This window comes from Hyaena hyaena, unplaced genomic scaffold (genome assembly GCF_003009895.1).
Source record: "Hyaena hyaena isolate Hyena2069 unplaced genomic scaffold, ASM300989v1 scaffold_230, whole genome shotgun sequence".
In the NCBI taxonomy this organism is placed as follows: Eukaryota; Metazoa; Chordata; class Mammalia; order Carnivora; family Hyaenidae; genus Hyaena; species Hyaena hyaena.
This window is the reverse complement of record NW_024080863.1, coordinates 1,801,042-1,826,192: the sequence shown is the minus strand read 5'-3', so window position 1 is coordinate 1,826,192 and position 25,151 is coordinate 1,801,042. Positions and strand designations below refer to the sequence as shown.

General features: G+C 49.5%; 1 protein-coding gene across 4 annotated transcripts in view; it reads left to right on the top strand.

Moving 5' to 3' along the window:
* BMP1 (bone morphogenetic protein 1) overlaps positions 1-25,151 on the top strand; it is a 43,944-nt gene that overhangs the window by 14,497 nt on the left and 4,296 nt on the right. For 3 of the 4 annotated variants that reach the window (XM_039243742.1, XM_039243741.1, XM_039243743.1), the window contains 10 exons: positions 8,029-8,131; positions 11,503-11,619; positions 11,851-11,996; positions 12,096-12,291; positions 15,337-15,462; positions 16,152-16,312; positions 16,700-16,880; positions 20,860-20,985; positions 24,135-24,262; positions 24,665-24,878. In XM_039243742.1, coding sequence (XP_039099673.1) covers positions 8,029-8,131; positions 11,503-11,619; positions 11,851-11,996; positions 12,096-12,291; positions 15,337-15,462; positions 16,152-16,312; positions 16,700-16,880; positions 20,860-20,985; positions 24,135-24,262; positions 24,665-24,878 — 1,498 coding nt within the window. Of the gene's footprint in view, positions 1-8,028; positions 8,132-11,502; positions 11,620-11,850; positions 11,997-12,095; positions 12,292-15,336; positions 15,463-16,151; positions 16,313-16,699; positions 16,881-20,198; positions 20,563-20,859; positions 20,986-24,134; positions 24,263-24,664; positions 24,879-25,151 lie in introns of those variants that run through there. The other variant, XM_039243744.1, reaches the window with a different exon arrangement.

The window sequence follows — 25,151 nt, the reverse complement described above, 5'->3', positions numbered from 1 at the left end:
GTCTTGAGCTCGTTTGATAAGCATGTCTCTTCTGGGTCTTCTGAAACTGGTCTTTGATTGAAACATTGAACATGACATGAATCAAAGCAGATCCAAGATCCCTTTCTGAGCTGACATTGTTCATCTGTAGACTTTGGGGAGATTTATTCCACTGGCTATGATACCACTTAATATCACTAACCATCCAGCCACGAGTCATCACCTTGTTGACTGGGAAGTGAGCTTCTCAGACCACGCCTTTGTCATCTTTATATCCCTGGTATAGGAAGGAGTTCATAAATGCTGAATATATAGATGGATTTTACCAAATCAAAGCCACTGTTCCACCAGTTGGAGAAACACCTTTTAAAAAGGAAATGACATTTATCTGATGTGCTTTGTTTCAAGTGAACCCGAACTGGCTCCTAATAATCAAGTGTCTCTTTTCTAAATGGCAGCAGGCCATCTGTTTAATTGGGGATTGACATTCAACTCAGTGAGTTGTGATTCCCAGAATTCACTCCAAACCCCTCTTCCAACACACGCACGTGCATGTGCACACACACACACACCCCTTTTGAAAATTGGCAAAGCTTTTGTTCTGAGTTCTCAAGATTACAGACACTGATCACATCTGTAAGTTATTTGAATGTCCTCTGATGTCATTTTTGAGCCTAGAGGCAACAGCCAATTTAAAGAGGTGCTCACTGACTCTCCTCCAATATGAATGAGTTTCCATTCCCTTTCCAAACTATGCTAATTTTATTTTTTGTAATTTGAAAACCATTCTCATTTGCAGTAGACTTTTATTGAGGGTTGAGAGATTCTGTCATTTCTCTCAGTTAACATTCTATCATCCTCCTTCAAAAGTGAAGCCATCCTGGGGTGGCTCACTCAGTTAAGCGTCCAACTTCAGCTCAGGTCATGATCTCACAGTTTGTGGATTCAAGCCCTGCATTGGGCTCTGTGCTGACAGCTCAGAGCCTGGAGCCTGCTTCGGATTCTGTGTCCCCCTCTTTCTCTGTCCCTCTCCTGCTCATGCTCTGTCTCTCTCTGTCTCTCAAAAATAAGTAAAACATTAAAAAAAAATTTTTTTTAAGTGAACCCATCCGTTCCTTATTCTTTTTCTTGTTCTAAATCTAACTTAAAAACTGCTGTCCTTTTTGCTGTCTTGTTCTGACCATGCCCTGGCTTTATCCCTCTGCCAAAGGTCTCTACAACTTCAGTCTTTGGAAATCTCACAGCAGATAACAATAAAAACAACTAAAATTATTGAGCACATGATTGGCCAGGCATGTGTTAAATTCTTTATGTGTTATGTCTTGTAATTAACACAACAACATTCTAGGCTGGGTGCTAATGTTGTCTCCATTTTACATATGAGAGAACAAACTTGGAAAAATTAAGTAACTTGTCCAAAGATTATGACACAAAAGTCTGTGATTTCGATACTGTGTATTCTAAAGCCTGTCCCACATCAGCAATTGTTAAAGTGCCCTTCCAGAGACCTGTGTGCCCACTACATGCCCGGCATCAGGGATGGAGATATACAAGAGAGTCCCCAGCCCCGAGGAACACAGAGTAGGGTAGAGCATTGCTTTTTCCCCTCCCTGTTCAGGAAGTTTGCTCAGGCAGCAGGGATATGGCAGCCTTGGTCAGGTCAGCTTCTTTCCCTGCGGTTCCAGGCTGGCATGGGCTGGCCCCAGTCTCTAGTAGACAAATGCACTTGCCCTAGGAGCCTCTCTTTGCCTTGGGCCTGCTCCCTCCACAACTCCCAGGAGACTCCCCATACTTTTTCAGAGGCCTGCCTGGAGCTCCAGGGAGAGAAGTAGGCTACAGAGTAAATTTTCAAACTCATCAGTGCATAGCTGCAGAAACAGAAAAAGTAAAATTCACTCATGGTTCTGGATGAAATTGTAGAGTTGTAAGTGAGCCAAAGATGGAACCCTGGGGGACAGGAACCCTCTAAGGGCCTGCAGAGGCTGGGGACCCAGGGGAGGATAGCGTCACGAAATAATAGCAACCATTCTTTGCTGTTTACCCATTATGTTCAGGCAAAGTATTAGACAGCTTATATCAGTTTGGTGGTGCGGGTGCTGTCGTCCCTTCAGTGTAGATGAGGGAGTCGAGGCTCAGAGGGTATCGGTAAATCTGCCCAAGTTTACACAGGCAGTCATGGTGGAACCAGTATTCAGATCCAGGACTGTCCGACTCCAAAGTCTACACTCTTTCAACAGTCAACCTTAAATAAACCCGCCTGTGTTTGTGGGTGGACTTTGATGTTTCTTTTGTGCTGAGAGGTTGTTTTCACTTGCCCTCTAGTTTTCTGCTTATTGCCAGAAGCCTGAGTGATACAGAAATTTTATCTTATACCATTATGCAAGGCAAGGATATGTCAAACAAGAAAGAGTCACTTTGGAAGGCTTCTTGTAGGACTCCCATGTCTCTCCTGCACGTCATTAGCAGCTGCTCCAAAGAAGATTTAGAGTGTTTCCCAAGCACAAAGCCAGCCTCTTAAGAGCAGGAAAGTGGTTTCAGGAGATCGCGGTCCATGTTGCAGACAAGACAAAAAGATAAGCACTAAAAATGTCTTGGGTTTGGCAGTGTCCACCCTCATTCCCATCCCTGCCTTGTGATATCCTGCCTATTCTTTAAGTTCCAAATGCCACTCCTCTGTAATGCCTTCCCCGACCCCACCTCCAATCCTCCAGCTGGGTGGAGATGACCCCTCCCTGAAGTCCCTGCTTCCCGGTGCTGAAGGGTGTGGGGCTCTGAGGGTGAAGGGAAAGTTGACCCTCATGCAGCTGTTAGGCAAAATTGACTGGCAGACCTGGGGAGGCCATGTGGAGTGTAAGTTTAAGGGTGTAAGTTTAAGACCCCAAGTGCCTGGGTTTGACTCCCAGCCATGCTATTTGCTAGATGCATGATCTTGGGGAAGTTGCTTAACCACTCTATGCCTTTGTTTCCCTATTTGTAAAGTGGGCCTGGTGGTTGTGCCTCCCTCATGTGGTTGATACAAGGATTAGACAAGGTAATGCACATCAAGTGTTTAGTGCAGTGCCTAGCACATGGTAGGAATTCCTTCAATGTTAGCTGCTACAAACATTCTATAGTTTTTTTTTTTTATGTTTACTTTGAGAGAGAGAGAGGGAGAGAGAGCGCACGTGTGCATGCAAGGAAGGTGCAGAAAGAGAAGGAGAGAGAGAACTCTAAGCAGACACTGGGCTGACAGCTCAGGGGACGTGATCCCACAAAACCATGAGATCATGACCTGAGATAAAACCAAGAGTCGAGGGGTGCCTGGGTGGCTCAGTTGGTTGAGTGTCCAACTTCAGCTCAAGTCATGATCTCACGGTTTCTGAGTTCGAGCCCCACGTCGGTCTCTGTGCTGACAGCTCAGAACCTGGAGGCTGCTTCAGATTCTGTGTCTCCCTTTCTTTCTGCCACTCTCCCATTTGTGCTCTGTCTCTCTCAAAAATAAATAAACATTATAAAAAACCAACAACCAAGAGTCAGATGCTCAATCGACTGAGCTACCCAGGTGCCCAATATCATTCTATCGTCTTAATCTATTAAATGAGTAATCCCTGGTCGACTTCCTGGGTCCCCCCCTTTGCCTCTTTCTACTTCCAGATTCTGGTATGAACCATTTCAAATTTCAAAATCTTAAGCAAACTCTACTCTAATAGTGAAATTAACTTTTGTTGACTGGCATACATAGTACTATTTATGTGTGGCATATATGTATATATCATATGTATGATACATACATGTGTCAATGTTATAAACTTTTCATATAATAACTTAATTTCCTAAGTCCTATGAGGTTGATACTATTACCATTATATTACTATTATGTACAAATATGGAAATGGTATGGAAATGGAGGCACAAAGGTGTTAAATGATGACCCTAAGGTCATACAGCAAAGTCAGACTGAAGCCAGACTGTGGGTCCCTGGGGGTCAACAAATTGTCCCAATTGCTCCCTGAGAGCATCTAACAAATGTGAGGGGTACTGCCCATATGTGGGGTGCACTTGTGAACACTCTGCACCCTTTCTCATTTAATCCCCCAGTTCTGTATGATTACCGCTGCTTTTTAGACAAAGACACCAAGGCCAAAGACGTCAAGCCACAGGCCCGAGTCACCAGCCAGGAAGTGGTAGAGCTTGCCAGGCTTTCTTTGGCAAAGGGCAGTGCCCCTGCCACCAGAGCACAGCTGTTTCCACATGACAGAGCTGTTACAACTCTTAATTAGACATCTCTAGTCTCAATATAGCCATGGTGTGCCTTCCTGGAGGATGCCCCTAACCGCCAGCACAGGTCTCTTCCTCCTGAGTGAGGTGACCACTGATTCCTCTTGCCCGGTAGGCAGTCTTGGGTGGGTCCTTTGGGGTTCTGCCTGTGGGCGTGGTTCTTCAGGCGGATGTGGATCCATCCCCACTGGACACAGCCAGCATAGTTTCTGAGGACGGAGAGAAGCATGCTGAAGGTTCTTGTCAGCTGCTGAGCAAAACTGATCCGAGGCCTCATGGAACAGTGGTGAAGGGAGTAAGTTTAGGAGACAGACTGCCCTCACTCAGCCGTCTGCATTCCTTCATCCACCCAGCAACTCCTTAAAGATGTTTTTGTTGTTTGTCGGATATAAAGGTAACATATCCATGTTGTAAGAATTTTGCAAAATATAGGAATTCATGCGGTAGAAGTGAATATTAATATTCTCCCCTGGATTCTCCTCCAAATCACACGCCCCAGAGTCGGCTAAACATTGGTGACACTTGGTATGTCCTATTAGACTCTTCTAAGTATGTGTGCGTGCATGTGTGTATGGATATGTGGCCTTATGTAACTTGCCCTTTCACTCAGCAAGAATTCATGGTCATTATTCCATGTTAGCACATCAGGTTCTAGTCAGACATTTTCATGGCTGCTTAACATGTTGTCATCCCCATTTCTCTTGATTTCTCAGCCATCCCCTGTAGGTCTCCGTTGATGGATGTTTCATATAAGTTTTTTCCAAGTTTTTATTATTACCAAAAATGCTACAGTAAATACCTCAAAACTTAGATCTTTATATACTTGGGCAAGTGTATCTGTAAAGTAGATTCCTAAAAGGAAAATTCTATTCAAGAAATATTTCTTAAGCAACTACTACATGCCACACACCAAAGATTCCATAGTGAACTAAATAAAATTCCTGTCCTTATAGGGTTTACCTTTTGGCAGAGTCAGGGGAACGGGGGAGACAGACAAGCAAATAAAAACTAAATGCGATAGGTCAGATGGGTGATAACTGTTATGAAGGAAATCAGCAATAGGAGGTAAAGGAGTGAGGTGAAGGTTACTGTGCCATGTGGGATGGTCAGGGAAGGCCTGATTCATGTCAGGCGAGTTGGAGTAGAAATGGACAGAAAGTGAGGGAACACATCAGGCAGATAGTTGGGAACAGCTTCTAGGCAGCAAGTGCAAAGGCCTTAAGGCAGGAGCAGGCTTGGTGTGTTTGAGGACCAGCAGAGTCCATGCGGCCAGAGCCAAGTAAGCAAGGAGGAAAGTGGTAGGAGAAGGGGTAAAAGAAATAGCAGGGGTTTAGATCATAAATGGCCTTAGAGGACATGGTAAGTAAGGACTTTGAATTTCACTCTGAGGAACATGCATTAAAGGATTTTGAGCAGTGGGGAGATACGATCCAATTACATCATGAAAGCTCTGCTCTGCTGGGAGTCAAGATCAAGAGCAGGACTATTGAACTAATCTTGGAAAAAGAAGATGGTAGGGCCAGATCTGAGAGTTTAAGAAGGGAAACAGATGGTTTGAGTAAAGGGGAGGAGAATGTAAAAGGTGTGCCTGGCGGCACTAAGGACCCGGGTGGGGTCAGTGGTCTTAAATTTCAAGTGCGCTGATCAACATAGGTGTATTTCCTCTAGTCATGACTTCCGGCCATCTGGGAGCAGGCACAGAGTAGGTAGAAAATTGGATTTAAGCAGGGGTGTGGTTTTCAGGTGAATACAATGAAGAGAGGAAAAACAGAGTTGAGGTCCTACACAAGGAGATGATGATAAAGATGGACCATGGATCTGCTTTGAAGTGAGGTGACTACCCCAGGTCTTTGCCACTTGGTCTGTGTTCTCCTTTGGTCATTTTCTAGAAAGATGAACTATTGGAAATGGGCACACTGTCTCCAGAGTAAGAGCCAGAACAGATTCTCAACTTCAGTTTTTCAAAATACCAGGACTTGTATCTTTATAAGAACGAGAATAACACTCAATGATGACTTATAATAATCATCAAGATTACGTACATCAAGAGTACGATGGTGCAGTTTTCAAAACCTGGTCTTGCTCGATTTCATCTCAGAGTGCCACAATTCATAAACACTTCCCCAAATACAACACACTTCAGCTCATATACAAATCAGAAGAAAAGAGGCAAGATGGGCTATGGGTTCCAAGCCAGGCAAGGACCGATGTGAGTACATGGAGATTGAAGGTGGGAAAACCCCATAGGCTCAGAAGGTTGAGGGTCATGATGAACTGGAAGGATTGCTGGACTAGGTGTATAGAGCAGGTGAACGAGGAGAGATTGGGGCTTGTGGATGGACAGTGGGGTGCTCGAACTTGAGCTTATGGGGGATGCATGGTTATTGATGATAACAAGGTCTAGGGCATGCCATGCCATGTGTGGCCGAGAAGAGTGGAGAGAGGAAGTCATGGAATGGAGAGGCCTAGAAATGGGAAGGGTGGTCTAGGTGGCTATTGAAATCACCAAGAATTCTGAAGGGGTCAGTGTCAGGGAGTGACCGACAGCCAGCCTTCTTCTCTGACCATCGACCATCACAGCAGTGACACAGGGTACAGACCGCAACTGCCAGTGCCTGCTTTGGGATCTTTTTCATTCTCACCTCCACTCTGACTACCTCTAACTCTGCAATGAGCTAGAGGGGAGATGGATCTTCTTGTCCCCTTTTCCTCCAGAGGGAAGCCAGCTAGACCTAACAGGTGGGCCCCTGGGCCATTTATGTGTCCACTGTATACACCTCTCAGGTCACCATGAACCGTTCCTGCTTGTTGGACTCTAAATACAAAAGGGGATTTGGGGGCACATTCTGGAAACTACTAAAGTGATTTCCCTCTTGGAAAGCACCTCTCTACCTGTTAATATGCCCACTGCTGGGGAGAGTTGTTACTTACCAAGGTGTCAAAGATTCCTCCAGTATTACGTGACCTTTTGATGAGTTCAAGGCTGAAATGAGTTCATACACAGGAGGCGCTTAGGGCAGTGGCTGTACCTGTGAGATGCTACTTCAGGGTGAGGTGCTCTTTACTCATTTTATGCTCATGACAGCTGAGGTCAGAGAGGTTGGGTGATTTACCCAAGGACTCACAGACAGAAATGCAGAGATGAAATTCTAACCCAGGCTCATGTGGGTGGAGTCTGAGTTTTTTCACTCAGTGATCTTTTCATGTGTATTTCTTATCCTTCTAAATCCTAAGTCCCTTGACAGGGACAGACCTTTAACCCACTCACAAAGATTCAGATCTGGTATTCCCCTCAGCAGCTAGCACGACCCCTTGCCTGGATTCAGCATTCAATAAATATGTGATGACGGGTGACTCAGCCCATCTCTTTGCCTCTGCCTCTCCTCTCCATTTCATTCCCATTTCAGAGCCCCTAGTACCCACATGCCACCCTGGGCCCTTCCTATCATCAAGACCTCACTCCTCTAATGGTGCTGTGATTGGTGTTACTTAAGTTGACCAGGAGGAGAGGTGGGTTTGCTTAACCCAAAGCAGTGGGCTCCTCACTAAGGGGATCAGTAAAATGAGACCTCTGGTCTTGTACAGATATTCAGCAAGGCCATGTGTGTTAAGTGAGGGATGAGTTATCAGAGAAAGCTGGCTGTCATTGGTGACACCTGGGGAGAGAAGTGACATCCCTATGCCAAGAGCCCCTTCACTATTTATGCAGAGTAAGGTAGGCAGTGGTCATGGGGCCAGCAGACAAGGCTGGTGGGGAGCTGCGTAACCCTCTTCTCTTCCCCTTTCCCCTAGATCATTCTGAATTTCACATCCATGGACCTGTATCGCAGCCGCCTGTGCTGGTATGACTACGTGGAGGTCCGAGACGGCTTCTGGAGGAAGGCACCCCTCCGAGGTAAGCCACTAGCCTGCCGCCTGGCTCCTCTGTGGAGCCTTCTTTTTTTTAAACTGAGGTCTGATTGACATGTAACACCCTCTTAGTTTCAGGTGTACATTATGGTGATGGAGTATTTTCATACATTACTAAAGGATCCCCATGATAAGGGTAGTTACCATCTGTTGCCATACGATGTTATTACAATATTATTGCTTATATTCTCCATGCTGTATATTACATCCCCGTGCCTGATTTGTTTTATAACTGGAAGCTTGTATCACTTCTCAGCCTTCTGGCTAAGATCAAGTGTACAACTGGAAGCTTGTGTCCCTTAATCTGTTTCACCTATTTTGTCTACCTCCCACCGCCTCCCCTCTGGCACCCATCAGTGTGTTCTCTGTATCTGAGTCTGTTTCTGTTTGTTTTGTTTGTTCATTTGTGTTGTTTTTAGATTCCATGTATAAGTGAAATCATATGGTATTTTTGTCTGTTTCATTTAGCGTCATACCCTCTAGGTCTATCCAAGCTGTCAAAAATGGCAAAATCTTGTTCTTTCCTATGGTTGAGTAATTATTCTATTGTATGGATATCCCCCATCTTATTTATCTATTCATCTACTAAGGGACACTGCAGTTGCTTCTATCTCTTGGCTGTTGTAAATAATATTGCAATGAACATGAGGGTGCACATATCTCTTTGAATTGGTGTTTTCATTTTCTTTTGATAAATACTCAAAAGTGGAATTGCTGGATCATAAAGTAGTTATATTTTTTACATATTCTTTTTTTTTTTTTGAGTTTATTTATTTATTTTCAGCCAGGGGTAGGGCAGAGAATGACGGAGAGAGAGAATCTCAAGCAGGCTCCACACTGTTAGTGCTGAGCCTGAAGCACAGCTCGATCTCACAAACCATGAGGTCATGACCCAAGCCAAAATCAAGAGTCTGACATTTAGGGGTGCCTGGGTGGCTCAGTCGGTTAAGAGTCTGACTTCAGCTCAGGTCATGATCTCACTGTGGGTTTGAGCCCCATGGTGGGCTCTGTGCTGACCGCTCAGAGCCTGGAGCCTGCTTTGGATTCTGTCTCCCCCTCTCTCTGCCCCTCCCATGCTCATGATCCTGTGTGTGCTCTTGTGCTCTCTCTCTCTCTCAAAAATAAATAAACATTAAAAAAAGAGAGAGAGTCCGATGCTTAACTGACTGAGCCACTGCGCGCCCTGATAGTTCTATTTTTAATTTTTGAGGAATATCCATATTGTTTTCCAGAGTGGCTGCACCAGTTTGCATTCCTATCAACAGTGTACAAGGGTTCCCATATCATCACTTCCTCAAACCTGTTATCAGTTGTCTTATTTAACCAAGCTCCACACTCAGCATGAAGCCTGATGCGGGGCTGATCCCATGACCCTGGGATCATGGCCTGAGCTAAAATCAAGAGCTGGACGCTCAACTGACTGAGCCACCCTGGCACCCTCTGACTTTTTTTTTTTTTAACTTGTCTTCCTGATAGTAGCCATTCTGACAAGTGTGAGGTTGTGGTTGTCATTTTCATTTCCTGATGATGAGTGATGTTGAGCATCTTTTCATGTGTCTGTTGGCCATCTGTATGTCTTCTTTGGAGAAATGTCTACTCAAGTCCTCTGTGCCTGTTTTTTAATTGGGTTGTTTTTTTGATATTAAGTTGTGTAAATTCTTTATATATTTTGGATATTAATCCCTTATCTGATGTATGATTTGCAAACATCTTCTCCCATTCAGTAACTTGCTTGCTCATTTTTTTGATGGTCTCCCTCACTGTACAAACACTTTTCAGTTCTATGTGGCTAATTCCTTCTTACACCTACTCATATTATATTATCTTTATCCTCCCCTGAAACCCAAAGCTTGGCCAGGGGTGATCTGGTGTGAGAATCAGGAGTCCTGGTAGAGTTAGTGCCTGCTAACTCCATCACTGAGTGTATAACTTTGGGCTAATCCCTTCCCCAGTCTGGACATCAGGGTCTTTGGCGTGGGCTTCTGGGCCTCCCTCAGAGGTGACTCTCAGTGTGTGGGTCAAGGGAGTCATACAAGTTGATGGAGGGAGACAGACAGGCACATCTCCACCGTTCCAGGCTCTCCTCCTCTGGGCAATTACAGAGGCTCTGTTTTCTCCATCTGCAAGGTCTGGCTTAAGAGTACCCACAATGCACCCTGGCACACCAACAGAGGGCTACCTACCTGGCACAAACTTGTTTGCATAGGATACTTTGTCCCTTGGTGGTGGGGGGTGGTGAGTAAGTGGGGGATGAGTAGTCAGAACCACAGGACAGAAGGTATTTTAATGGATGTAGAGTTAGGGCCAGGAGAGGCTTTTGCATCAAGCCTGAGGAGCTGTGTGAATTCTCCTCCAATCTGCACATAACCCTAAGTAGCCCAGGACTGTTTATTAGCACTAGAACCTTTGCTCCACAGCCTGTGCCTGAAGCAGGATGACAAACCGTTACTAACCATCTCTTTCCCCCTGGTTTCTGATATTTGAATATTTCTTATTAGTCACCCAAAGCAGTTGTCATTACAACACTTCCTCCTGCAGACGTGTTAGCATTTCCAAGATTACAGTTTCTTTTTCATAACTTACATTCCTGGGTCAGCACCCTCTGTCCCTTGCTGAAGGTTAGGAAACACCCAATCATACTCAGAACACACAAACCATCCCTAGTTGATTCTCCACTACAAAGAATTCCACAAATGGCCAGCCTCCTCTGCTTACACAGATTCTTGTCAGGTTTTATTTCAAAGGGGACATCTTCTGACCCAGTCCCTAGATTCTAATATTTGTTTGGGGTCCTCTGGCATCTCTTGTATTTGGTCAAATGAAAACTTTTGTAACGTGCAAAAAAAGCTGAGTTCGTTCTTGTTTATTACTTCTTTGCATGAAGGTCAAATAAGAAAAGTAATGATGGTAATGTGCTCTTCAAAAAAAGTAAATAGGGGTGGTGAGTGGCTAGGTCGGTTAAGTGTTTGACTCTCGATCTCAGCTCAGGTCTTAATAGGGTCGTGAGTTCAAGCCCTGCATTGGGCTCAGTGCTGGGCATGAAGCCTACTTAAAAAAAAAAGGGTAAATAAAACACGGATACAGTTTGTTATTCTGAGAAGTCCCCTTTTCTCCCAGAACTCATATTCTATCCCTCAAGTGCATAAAATCCTGTAGAAGTCTAGTACTCTGTGGACCTTAGACCAGACTCAGGCCAACTGGAAGGTTTTAAGATTGGGTGCTAAGTGCAGACCTAGGCCAGAGCCCCTGAGCCCCTGGAGTGGTGGGACAGTCTTCCTGGAGGGACAGCCCTGGAGCAGGGAGGGGAGAGGGACCCACTTCAGGCCTCACTGCCCTCTGTTCACTCTGTCTGCACAGGCCGCTTCTGTGGGGGCAAACTCCCCGAGCCTATTGTCTCCACCGACAGCCGTCTCTGGGTGGAATTCCGCAGCAGCAGCAACTGGGTCGGGAAGGGCTTCTTTGCCGTCTATGAAGGTACTGAGGAAGAGTGACGAGGGAGGAGTCAGGTGTGAGGTCCCTGGGGATCAAATGCTTGCTTCTGGCACCCTAGGGGCAAGGTTCAGGGTGCATGAGGGAGGAAGCAGAGACCCCGGTGGGATTGTCCAGGCCTGGGGGCACTAAGAAGCTGGGGGAACATAGGAAGGACTGAAGGAGGGAGAGAGCTGAGCAGAGCATTCTAACTGACCTCACTCTGTGCCCCCAAAGCCATCTGTGGGGGGGATGTGAAGAAGGACAACGGCCACATCCAGTCGCCCAATTACCCTGACGATTACCGGCCAAGCAAAGTCTGCATCTGGCGGATCCAGGTGTCTGAGGGCTTCCACGTGGGCCTCACCTTCCAGTCCTTTGAGGTAGGTTGGAGACCCTTTCGTCCCACCTGTCTGTGGGTCTCCCGGTGTTGGGCCCTGGCCACCAGAGCCGCTCCAGCTGATCCAGCCCCCGACCCTCAGATCGAGCGCCACGACAGCTGTGCCTACGACTACCTAGAGGTGCGTGACGGGCACAGTGAGACCAGCACCCTCATCGGGCGCTACTGTGGCTACGAGAAGCCGGATGACATCAAGAGCACTTCCAGCCGCCTCTGGCTCAAATTCGTCTCTGACGGATCCATTAACAAAGCTGGCTTTGCTGTCAACTTTTTCAAAGGTGCTCCTTCTCCGTTCCCTACCCGGCCCACCCCCATGGCCATTCCATCTCCTCCATTTCTTCTTTTAATTTTTATAATTATATTTTGTTGTGGTAAGAACACGCAGCTTGAGATCTGTCCTCTGAATGCATTTGTAAGTGTACTATACTCTGTTGCTGACCAAAGGGAGGGTGCCATACAGCAGATCTCCAGGGCTTATTCATCCTGCTTGATGAAAACTTTATGCCTATTGATTAGCAGCTCCCCATTTCTCCCTCCCCCAACCCCTGGCAACCATCATTGATTCATTGATTGATTGATTGAATCTATTTTAGGTAGCTTGTGTAAGTGGAATCCTGCAGTATTTGTCTTTCTGTAACTAGTTTATTTTACTGAACATAATGTCCATAAGATTCATCCATTTTTATTCCACTGTGTGTATTTAATGCATTTTTTAAAGTGAAGGGTAATTGACATACAATATCCTATTAGTTTCAAGGGTATATTATAGTGACTCAACATTTATGTACATTAAAAAATGGTCACCACGATGAGTCTAGTTACCATCTGTCACCTTACAAAGTTGTTACAACCCTGTTAACTATATTCCCTATCCTGCACATTACATCCCCATGTCTTGTTTTATCTTTATAACTGGAAAACTGCATGTCTTAATTCCCTTCACCTATTTTGTTCATCCCTCCTCCCCCTTCCTCTGGCACTCATCAGTTTGTTCTCTGTATATATGAGTCTGTTTCTGTTTTGTTTGTTTGTTCATTTGTTTTGTTTTTAGATTCAACATATAAGTGAAATCTTACAGTATTTGTCTAGCTTATTTCACTTAGCCTCATACCTTCTAGGTCCATCATGGTGTCACAAATGGTAAGATTTCATTCTTTTCTGTGGCTGTGTAATATTCCATTGTTTGTGTATACCACATCTACTTTATCCATTCATCTATTGATGGATGCTTTACTTTCTTCCATATCTTGGCTGTTGTAAAGAATGCCTCAGTGAACATGGGGTTGTACATATCTCTTCAAATTGGTGTGTTTTCATTTTCTTCAGATAAAAGCCCAAAAGTAGAATTGCTGTATCATATGGTAGTTCTGTTTTTAATTTTTTGAGGAATCTCCATACTGTTTCCCAGAGTGGCTGCACCAATTTACATTCCCACCAACATGCAGAAGGGTTCTATTTTCTACACATCTTCCACCAACACTTGTTATTCTTATCTTTTTGATACTCTCCATTCTGACAGGTGTGAAGTGATATCTCAGTGTGGTTTTGATTTGCATTTTCTCTGATGATGAGTGCTGCTGAGCATCTTTTCATGTGTCTGTTGGCCATCTGTATGTCTTCTTTAGAGAAATGTCTATTCAGGTCCTTTGTCCATTTTTAATCAATAGTTATTGTTTTATATTGAGTTCTATGAGTTCTTTATATATTTTGGATGTCAATCACTTATTTTATATAACATTTGTGAATATCTTCTCCAATTAAGTTGCCTTTTTATTTTCTTGATGGTTCCTTCACTGGGCAAAAGCTTTTTAGTTTGACATCGTCTCATTTGTTTATTTTGCTTTTGTTGTCCTTGCCTGAAGAGACTGAGCCAAAGAAAATATCACTAAGACCAATGCCAAACAGCTTACTCCCTCAGTTTTCTTCTGGGAGTTTCATGGTTTCAGGTCTTATATTTAAGTCTTTAACCCATTTTGAGTTTCTTTTAGTGTATAGTGTAAGTAAGTGGTCCAGTTGCATTCTTTTGCATGTAGCTGTCTGATCTGTCCATTTATTAAAGAGGCTGTCTTTTCTCCATTGTATATTGTGCCTCCATTGTCATAGGATAATTGAGTATATATATACATGAGGGTTTTTTTTTTTTTTCTGGACTCTCTATTCTCTTCCATTGATCTGTCTCTTTTTGTACCAGTACCATACTGTTTTGATTTATATGTTTTTGATCATAGCTTTGTACTACAGTTTGGAATATGGGAACATGCCCCTCAGCTTTATTCTTTCTCAAGATTGCTTTGGCTGCTTCAATCTTCTGTGGTTCCATACACATTTTAGGATTATGTGTTATAGTTCTGTGCAAAGTGGTGTTTTGATTGGGATTACGCTGGATCTATAGATTGCTTTGGGTAGTATGGGCATTGTAACAGTGTTACTTCTTCCAATCCTGTGGCACATTTTCTTTATCCTCACCTGTTGGTAACCATTTAGGCTGTTTCTACATCTTGGCTATTGTGAATACTGCTGTGGTGACTCCATGTCTTCTTTATTCACCCATTCTACACAGAGATTCTATGAGGGATGCATAGACCCTGGTACCCTGTCCTTGAATTTATGGCCTAACTGGGGAGAAGAGGTCAACTGCACTGAAAAACTGCATATCTCATTGAGTAAATGACAAACATATGTAAAAGTAGCTGACACGTGGTAGGTGCTCAACTGTGAATTGAAATAGTAGTTCAGGAGTTGCCTTAAAGTCCAAAAGTGTGTAGAAGACTTGTGTAGAAGAAATGCCAAGGAGGCATAGAGCCAGGGAGTGCTGTAGAAGCTTAGGGAGGAAGCAAGGCAGCGTGGATTTCTTTTACCTGTGTGACTGTGGGCAGGTAATCTGTCTGAACCTTATTTCCTCATCTGTAAAATGGGGATAGTAACAGTCCCTCCATCACTGGTCATGTCAGGATCGAAGGATAAATGAAGAAAGGCCAGGGACTGACACACAAGAGGCACCAATAGAGGGTGGTGGCCACCAGCCCAGCCGTTGTGGTCAGAGAAAGGCTCTGTGGGGTCTACCTGTCCCCTCCTTCAGGTCACTACCTGTCCCTTTGGGGATCTCGGGAATAGGAACCCCTGGGACTGAGTTGGGGGGCTGGCTGGGGTAGGGAGGGCCACAGCCTCAAAGCTGAGTGGTCCACAGCTGACTCCTGTCCCCTGCAGTGGGGCTGGAGGTGGTCTCAGGAAGCCTGAGGGACACTGGACTTGACTCCCAAGCAGAGTGCAGGAGGCAGGCCCTGGCCTGGCAGTCATTGACACCCTTTCCTCCCAATTGGCAGAGGTGGATGAGTGCTCACGGCCCAACCGCGGGGGCTGCGAGCAGCGGTGCCTCAACACCTTGGGCAGCTACAAGTGCAGCTGTGACCCTGGGTATGAGCTGGCCCCGGACAAGCGCCGCTGCGAGGGTGAGTGCCGCCCCCCCCCCCCCACAGCCCCAGGGCCCGGACCCTGTAGCCCAGATCTCTTAAGCCCTTGGACATACCCGTTCCTGGAAAAGCCGGAATTCCCTAACGCTTTCTTCACTCCTTGCCAACAAGGATCACATTTTATATGGTAGCCCTGCAACCCCCTGAACACACTGACAGCTGTGATGCACTCTGGTATTTTTTTTCTTTTTTATTCACTTAAAATGCTGATCATGACCTGCTGATTGATTTTGTCATCCCCCTGAAGGTCATAATCCCCAGTGTGGAAACCACTGTTCTCAGACAGGCAATGATTTTTCAGCCTCTCCCTAAACCTACCTGCCCCTGAGGTGAGAGCATTCCCTGCCAGCTGCCTTCAGCTCAGCCTGGGCTTGCTGTGCAGCTTTTCTCTGCCCACCTTCCTCTCCCTGCCTCCAGGCCTCACTACCCACAGGCCCAGCCTTCCCTGAGCCCCTCACTCCCCTCCTCCCTCTCAGCAGGGGCTCTGAGAAAGTAGAGAGTATTCATGCATACGACTCCCCAATTCCTCATACTCTGAAGGTGCCCCCCTCACCCTGCCTGCTTCCCTTAGACCCCATCCCCATCTTCTCCTTAATGCACCCTTACCTCTGGCCCTTACCTAGAGTGGGGACTCCTGGCGGCTGATGCCACCTTCTTTGTCCCCACAGCTGCCTGTGGTGGATTCCTCACCAAGCTCAATGGATCCATCACCAGCCCAGGCTGGCCCAAGGAATACCCCCCTAACAAAAACTGCATCTGGCAATTGGTGGCCCCTACCCAGTACCGCATCTCCCTGCAGTTCGACTTCTTTGAGACCGAAGGCAATGATGTAAGTGCCCAACAGGGCTGAGGAGACTCAGGAAGGTCTGTGGCAGCGTGGGAACTCTGCTCAGTGCCTGCTTCCTTCCATATGAAATGCCCAAAGAATGTAGAGGAGGAGAGACTGTTCCCAATTCCAGGAAGCAGGGGAAGGTCGGGGAGGAGGGCTTGAAGGTCAGGGAGCACACGTGGGAATGTGCAGCAAGGCAAGACTCAGTCAGGGCTTGTGTGGGGAGCGCAAGAGGATCCAGTGGGGGTGGCTTGGCACCTTTTTGAGTTGTTAGATTATGTAAGATGGGTGACTAAAGACAAAGGGACAAAAGAGAACCTTCCCAGGTGGGGGTGGTCAGGAGAGGCTTCCTGGAGGAGGCAGGCCTGGAGCTGCACTGCCCTGCAGGTGTGCAAGTATGACTTCGTGGAAGTGCGCAGCGGGCTGACGGCCGACTCCAAGCTACATGGCAAGTTCTGTGGCTCCGAGAAGCCTGAGGTCATCACCTCCCAGTACAACAACATGCGCGTGGAGTTCAAGTCTGACAACACCGTCTCCAAAAAGGGCTTCAAAGCCCACTTCTTCTCAGGTAACCCGGACTCCCCCGCTGTGAGCCCATCACCCCTCCTCCCTGCCACTCTCCCCCTTCACTTTCTGGCCCTCCCTGTTACCAGGCCAGCAGGGTCTGTCTCCTGCTCCCCCTATTAGCCCTCCACCACCAGGCCAGCCCGTCTGTTCCTGAACCCCAGTACTCCTGAACCCTCTGGGCTGTATGGGAACCAGGCTGAGGATGGGCAGAGCATAGGCATGAAGAAATGAAAGGAGAGGGCTTTCCAGGTTTCAGGAGCCATCATGCCAAGGCCCCAGGGAGGGCAGGCCCTGGAAACACAGAGTTCAGCATGGCCAGAGAACATGGGGTGCATGCAGAGGAGGAGGGTGTTTGTCTGAGACTGTGTGGGGCAGGTTATCGGGCAGTGGCCACATCTCTAATCAGACCCTACACATGCCAAATGGGTTTATGCCGGGGGGGGGGGGGGGGGCTGTGTGGAGAGGGGCGGGGAGCTTCAGAGAAGATGAGGAGCCTCCCTCTTTTCAACACCAAAGCCTTCCCACTCGCCCTCAGGCCACGGGTGGGGGACTCAGATCCAACCAGCATATGTTTATTGAGAGCTGCCCCATGTAAGGCTTGAGATAAGTCCCTTTGATGGATCCATTCTTGGGAGGCCGAAAACGTAGCCGGCCTCTCTGAGTTAGGCCTCCAGGGATCCCAGGAGACCTGTCCCCTGCTTTAGTCTTCCCTCAGACCTTCATCCTGGGGCAAGACTGGTGGTCTTTCAGAGGTACTTAGACTTGGGACATTGATAGTGTGGGGTGGAAACTCCATGAACTTGAGTGGGGGGAGCGGAAGGTGGAGGGAGTGGCTGGAGCAGCCGGTTTTATATGGGAGTAGCCCAGGGATCCTGATCCCCAGCTGGCCTGGTGGGCCGGGCGTGGGGTGGCAGGAAGGCAGGAAGCCCATGGCCTAGTCCACGCTGCCTCCCTGTCCCCCTCCTTTGCCCAGGGTCCTGCATCCTCAAGCCCCCTGTTACCTCCCTGCACCCCTGCCTGCCCCACCTGGATGCCATGCCCTGCCCCTTTGCACTGGTTCCCAGCTTGTCACTGCCAGCCATCCTGCTCTGCTTAAAGTTCCCCACAGCTCTTACCCCACTGCTTGCTGAGACCCCTCCCCTTGCAATGCGAATCCTTTTCTTCCCTATGCCCACCTGGAACTCCTACAGGGTGCTCACCAGCGGGCCGCGGGGATGTGACACCTACTCAGGGGTGGGCTGAGCCCTGGGGAGACCATTACCTGCTTACTCTCGTCTCTTTCTGCCCTCTGTTGCTCCACTCTCAGAGGCGGGAGGGGGACCGACACATCTGTCAGGCTAGAGCCCAGGCTTCTCCACCCCTGGGTACTGCCCTGCCCCGGCCTGACACGGGGCCGCCTGCCCCCTCGGCCCCACACAGAGACGCACACACACACATGCACAGCCACACATGCACACACATGCAGTGCCCTGCTGCCTAAGAAACCTGCAGAGGACCCTCACCAGTGGGCATCAAGGTTCAGCCCTCAGGGCATGGGGCATCTGACTCTGGCCTCCCAGGAGGGGGGCTCTGTGGACTTTTGGGACACCCAGCGAGGAGACCCTAAGCCAAGAAGGAGAAGAAAGAGCCTGAAGACCTTCAGTCTGACCCCAGCCACCTTCTGGGGCATTTGGCACTGGAGGGTGAGTGCCATCTCCTTGTCCGGGCCTGTGTCCACCCTCCCTGCTCCTGCCCCTCCTGCAACCTGCTCCCCGGCTCCGAGGTGAGGCTGTGAGGCTGCCACTCCCACCCCCGCCCATGCAGAGCCCTGCCCTGGGATGCTACAGCAGGCCTTCCTCAGGACTCACTTTTCTGTTACTTATCCATTCAGCCACCCACTTGCCCATGCACTCATTCGTTCACTGAGCAGGTATTTCTTTTACCCTCATAAGTGCCAGACACTGTACTAGGTATTTAGGGTGCGACTATGGGGAAGGTGTGGGGCTCAAGACATTTCAGGGAAGTCTTTGCTCCATTTGTAAGCTGGGACCCCTGAAGTTCCCAGTGTGGTCACAGGCGAGTTCCTGGGCTGTAGGGTGCCCCTCACCCCACCTTCCTGCAGGGCTGGCAGCTTCCATAGGCCCCTCAGTGAGGATCTCCTGTGAGGCTGTAACTGAGAAGGGGCCCTGGAGAGGGACTTGGGGACCCCACCTCTTGACCCTGAGTTCCTCGGGCCCCAAGGGGTCTGATCCACCTGAGAATGGAGTGGAGAAGCAGGACCTTCTGGAAGCAGTGCTCAGGCCCCTCTAACTGACAGAGACCAGGAACAGGGCCCCCTTTGTCATACACCCCACCTGCCCATTTGAACGCCAGCGGGCATCTTTCTACCTCGTGATTCCCCTCTGGAAATCTGGGTGTCCATTCAGTCTATACACCTTCCCTGAACGCCTGACTCTGTGCCAAGCACACAGTCCTCCGAGTGACCACAGACAGACTGGAGCATATGTGGGAGTGACAAACACATGCCTGTAACCATGTGTTTCTCTGCGTGCATGTGCTCATGGGATTGTGTGTGTGGGTTGACCCGAACTTGAGCAGCTGCACGTGTGAGCACACTTGAGTCCACAGGTCTGCTGATGAGCTGTGGTCTCTGCGTTTGTGTGTCTTTGTACCCGTGGACTGGCCCGAGTGCCGGCATATGCATCTGTACCTCTGTATTTGTACCTGCGCACACTTCCTCACACACATGTGGGAGGAAGTAGTGTGTGTCCCATGTACACATGCACACAGGTGGGTGGCTGGCCAGTGATGTGTGCGCATGTGGTATCTTTGTCTGCCTGTGTGTCCTGTGCGTGTGTACTGTGGGCCAGTGTCTGTGCTGCCACGGTGAGACAGCTGCACATCCCCAAGGGGATCCCGTGTCTGTGGGCATGCTGTTGTGTGGGGGTGTCTAAACACACCCCACAGCTGCAGCAGCCAGAGCGAGAGCTCGGAGCTCCCGGCCAGGCCCACCCTTTCCATGGGCTGCTCCCTTTACCGAAGATGGTTTCTCTCCCTCCATAGTGTGCGGGCCTCATGCCCACCCCTCCTGGCCTTCTTCCTGCCACAGGCTCTCTCCCTATCTGTCCCTGTCGCTGTGCCTCTTTTTACCTGCTCTTCCTCTGACCTGGCTGCGCCGGACATGGCTGTCCTGCATGTGTGTCCCGCCGCCTTCCTGCACCGCCCTGTGCGTGAATCTGCCTCCCGGGCCCCCGGGCTGGTTTTCACTGCTCTCCCTCCCTGGTCCCTGCCCTCCACCCCCACCCCTCGGTCCCTTTTCTCCTTCTCTCTCTCGTTTCAGAAAAGAGGCCCGCTCTGCAGCCCCCTCGGGGACGCCCCCACCAGCTCAAATTCCGAGTGCAGAAAAGAAACCGGACCCCCCAGTGAGGCCTGCCAGGCCTCCCGGACCCTTTGTTACTCAGGAACCTCACCTCGGACGGAATGGGATGGGGGCTTCAGTGCCCGACCACCCCCCACCTCCGCTCTGCCATTCCGGCCTGCCTCCTTCTGGCCGGACAGAACTGGTGCTCTCCTCTCCCCTGTCCTCCCCTTCCGTGGACAGGGGACCTTCCCTGCCCCCACCCCCTCCCATTTTGATGGTGTCTGTGACATTTCCTGTTGTGAAGTAAAAGAGGGACCCCCGCGTCCTGCTCCTTTCTCTTGCAGTCTGCTTGTCCGTGTGTCTGTTTTTCCACTTGTCCGTCTGTCCAGTAAGCAGGTAATGGTAGAGGGTGCCCATGTTGGTCAGCTCCAGGCCCCAGCCCTCCCTCCACCCCACTTCTGCTTTCTCTCCCCACAGCTGGGCCGCTCAGCTGGCTCCGCTGGATTGCACTGCCCTGGACCCCACTGTGGCCTTGGCCCCCCGGGGGGAGGAAGCCCAGCCAGCCTCCCGCTTCCCCTGGGGTGATCACCCCGACCTCAGCCCTGCACAGACCCGGCCCGCCTTGTTTGCTCCCCTGCAGACAAGGACGAGTGCTCCAAGGACAACGGCGGCTGCCAGCAAGACTGCGTCAACACCTTCGGCAGCTATGAGTGCCAGTGTCGCAGCGGCTTTGTCCTACATGACAACAAACACGACTGCAAGGAAGGTAAGCGCTGCCAGTGCAGCGCCCGGAGCCACCAGGGCGGGGCTGGCGGGCCCCCACGGACTGGGGGTGGGGACGCAAGAGCACCGGTGCCATCTCCATCTGGCTCAGTGTAGACTCAAGGTCATGGGTGCTCCCGGAGGTTACCTTGGTTTGCTCCCCCCTCATCCACAGATTCTTCCATCCTCAAAATATCCAAACTACCCACCCCTCCGTGTCTCCTTGTGCATGTTAGGAGAGGAAGGGCTCGTACTTGTCCCCAGGCTCCTTTTTTAGACTGATCTTAGTGCTTCTTAAAGTCCATGCGCAAGTCCTTGTCTTCATAACGACCTTCCTGTGGCAGAGAGGCAAGATGGCACAGCGGTTGAGAGCACAGGCTGCAGCCAGGCTGCCTGGCCCAGCCCCGCGGCTTAGCCAGCTGCATGCCCTTGAGCACTTCTGCTTGTTCCTGTGTGACACAAAGGTAACGATAGACCTACCTCAGCAGGGCACAGTGTTCTCTGAAGTGCTCCAAACAGTGCCACACTCATAGCAAGCACAGTCATGTATGTCAACTGTTATTGGTCACACTTCTGACCCCTGGGGACATTCAGAACAGAGTCACCGCCTCCCAGACACTAAAGCCCTGCAGATATTTGAAAACAGCTCTCCTATCATCCCCAACATCATCTGATACCTCTTTGGACATGCTACAACACTGGCCTGTTCCAAGTCACTAATTCCATTGTGTCCCCTGCCTGCTGGGGACATACTACCCCAGCAGCACAACACAGACTTGGCTCTGCCACTGAATGTCTGTGTGACTTTGGGTGAATCACTGCACCTCTCTGAGCTTCAGGTTCTTCACCCACGAGATGACTAACAATGGTATCTGCCTTGCAGCATACTAAGGTTTACAGATCTCACTTGAATAATTAGCACAGTGCCTGGCAAATGCTTCTTCTCACTGTTCTTAGGTGGACAACCAAGGTATAAACAAATAAACTCCAGGCTAAAATAAACAGAATTGAAGCCCTCAGCAGTGACCCAACGGACACTCAAGAGCTTCTAACCCGATCACTTTAGTCTCCCCAAATACGGAGTTCCTGACTCACAGGGCCTCCACATCTTTTAGCTGGAGGGGCCCTATTCTGTGGTTGTCTAAAGTACATCTCTCTCTCTGTACTGTGTGAAAAAGAGTACACTGACATCAACAAGATAGCTGCGAGAGGTTTTACACTTCCAGGGTGGACGGCCTGTGCGTAGCTCTGAGTTATTTTAGAAGCGCTTGTGGTTCCACACTCAAATGATAGGTGAATTACAAATCAGTATTTTCTGACCCCTCCCCAGAGGCTGTGCAAAGTTCAGCAGGGCCCTCAAGAGGAGTGTCCCTCTGGGGTGCCTGGTTGGGTCTGTTGGCAGGGCATGCAACTCTTGATCTCAGGGTCATGAGTTTGAGGCCCACGTTGGGCATAGGGCTCACTTAAAAAAAAAAAAAAAGGGAGTCCCTCTGTCCCCAAGGAGATTGCAGTCTAGCCGGGGGTGAAGTGGGCATACACAGAGAAATTGGAGGGCCCTGAAGACCTGTGTAGAAATGGAGGAGAGCAGTGAATGTGGCTTCGGGAAACCACCAAAGGATGATGGACACAGCCCACAGGTCCACTGTGGAGAGCCAGGAGCTCTACCTGCGTCCACAGAGCCTTTGGGCAGCTTGCACACTGCTCTCGGGGCCTCGTGGCTGTGCGTTCATCCTTTGAGCTGCTGACCATAGGCACCTAGCCATCCCTTTCTCTTCCGTGGCGCACGGTGCCGTGGCCACCCGTTTATCCCCCAAGGAACCTGTCAGATTGGATGATAATAAATAATGAGCATCAGCTTTTAAATTTGTTTGTGAGGCCATGCTTTCAGAGGTGCGAAGGCATATTGCAATGGATCAAGGAGCCATAAACAGTGAGAATGGGATAATAGCAAGTTTTCTTGAAGGTCAACTGAGAAGAAAAGGAGAAAGGATGTGCAGCAGCTGGAGGGGAATGTAGGGCCATGGGGGACCTACTTCAGGATGGGGCAAAGCTCAGGAAAGTCCACAGGCTGGCAGAGATGGCACAGAGAGTGAGGGTGGATAATTTGTGATACAAGGGTACCCAGATGGTGGGTGGCAATGAGCTCCAACCCACAAAAGGAGGGACTCCTTTTTGGAGACGAGGAAGGGGGAAGGTAGGTTTGCAGGGAGGGGCTGGAAAGTTGAAGTTCTTCATATCTGAGCCCCTGATTTTTTTCAGGGAGGCAGGAGGTGAGGTGATCTTCTGAGAGGGAAGAGATGGGAATTGAGAGGGCCAAAGACTTGGAGCCGTTCTTGAGGAGGCGAAGGGTGGAGGTGGTGAAGGACAGATCCAAGAGTGTTCAGTGGTTGGGGCCACAGATAGGGTTTTCCAAGAGGGCATAGTAGAAGGACAGTATGTAGATGAGCAGCCAGGGTGATCAGCCATGTGGTCCAGCCAGATAGGGAAGCAAGTTAAGACAACCATGGAGGAAATGTTCAGAGAAACCAGAAGGATCGAGACTATGAGGGCCTCTCTAAAGCTGAAAAAGTATTGAAAGGACAGTGAGGGTCTGAGCACCCTGGAAGAACAGGAAGTGGTCACAGAGAGGTCATGTGTTTGTAGTATCAGGCAAGGCCTAGGTTAAGGTCACAAGCAAGCCCGGCTTGAGAGGAAGATGGTAAGTGCCAATAGAGCTGAGAAGATCAGGGACAGAGAAGCTAGAGTTTGCTGACATCACCTAGGATGGCACCAGGAGTTGGTAGAGAACTGAGTCAGGTGCCAAAGTCTTCTGTGAATGTGGAAGTGTGGCAGGAGACCAGAGGATGACAGCATTGTGGAGGGCAGAGGGGGTATGGCCAGAAGGCCTCTTTGAGGGATCTGCACTGGGTGCCCGTGAGGGTGGCTTTCATGGATGCTGCCAGGCAGGCCTCGCTTGGAAGCAAGCAGCTAGGTTTCCCCGGCCATGGGTAACTGAACAGAAAAGAAGTAATATGTAAGCCTTCCATCAGTGTGTAGGTGGGAGACAAGAAAAAGAAGCAAGGAGGGCAGGAGGGAAGGGCTTTTTCCTTTCCTGACAGGGGGCATTGGAGCACTGGGGTCTTTGCTGATCCCCTTACCCTCACTGCCCCACAGCTGGCTGTGACCACAAGGTAACATCCACCAGCGGCACCATCACCAGTCCCAACTGGCCTGACAAATATCCCAGCAAGAAGGAGTGCACCTGGGCTATCTCTAGCACCCCTGGCCACCGGGTCAAGCTGGTAAGTTACCCACACCCCAACCTGCATGGGGACCCCTGCTCCTCCATGCCATCAGGCTGTCACCTGTTTCCTTTCAGTTCCAAAGCTCTGTGTAGTTCAGAGGTCCTGACCAGAGTGATGCAGACCGCAGGCTGGTGGCCTGGCTGAGCCCACAGGGCTGTCATCCCTGTGAGGATCCTTGTGAGTCCCAAGTCTGGTCTGGACAGAGGCCCAGTCCCAGTACACACTGGGGGTGTGCCTGCCATTGCCCATTCCTGGATCTTCCTTCATGCTGCCAGCAGTACCCCTGGCAGGGGCCACTTCCCTGGTCCCCATCAGCTGGGGTCTGGAGGCCTAGATTTGGGGCCACCTGCTGTCCCCCAGACAAATTCTGAACTTGCTGTCCTCCTTCCTGGCCTCCAGACCTTCGTGGAGATGGATATCGAGTCCCAGCCTGAGTGTGCCTATGACCACCTGGAGGTGTACGATGGCCGTGACGCCAAGGCCCCCGTCCTGGGCCGCTTCTGTGGGAGCAAGAAGCCAGAGCCTGTCCTGGCCACGGGCAGCCGCATGTTCCTGCGCTTCTACTCCGACAACTCCGTCCAGAGGAAGGGCTTTCAGGCATCCCACTCCACAGGTGAGGCCCCCTCAGGCCAGCCCAGCGTCCTCACGCTGTCTGGTTCTGCAATCCTGCTCTCACAGGTAGGCCCAGGCCCAGGAGTTTCACAGGGGGAGTAGGAAGAGCATGTGAAGGCACAGATGGACAGAGCTGTGGCCTGGGTGGACAGAGACTGTGTTCTGAGGGCCGGGCAGGGGAGCAGGGAGTGAGCACTAAAGGGAGAGTGGGAGAGGTTCCGATTAGGGGCCTCTAAGTTGCCGGAAAAAACAGAGGGCAGTGACGCCAGTGGGT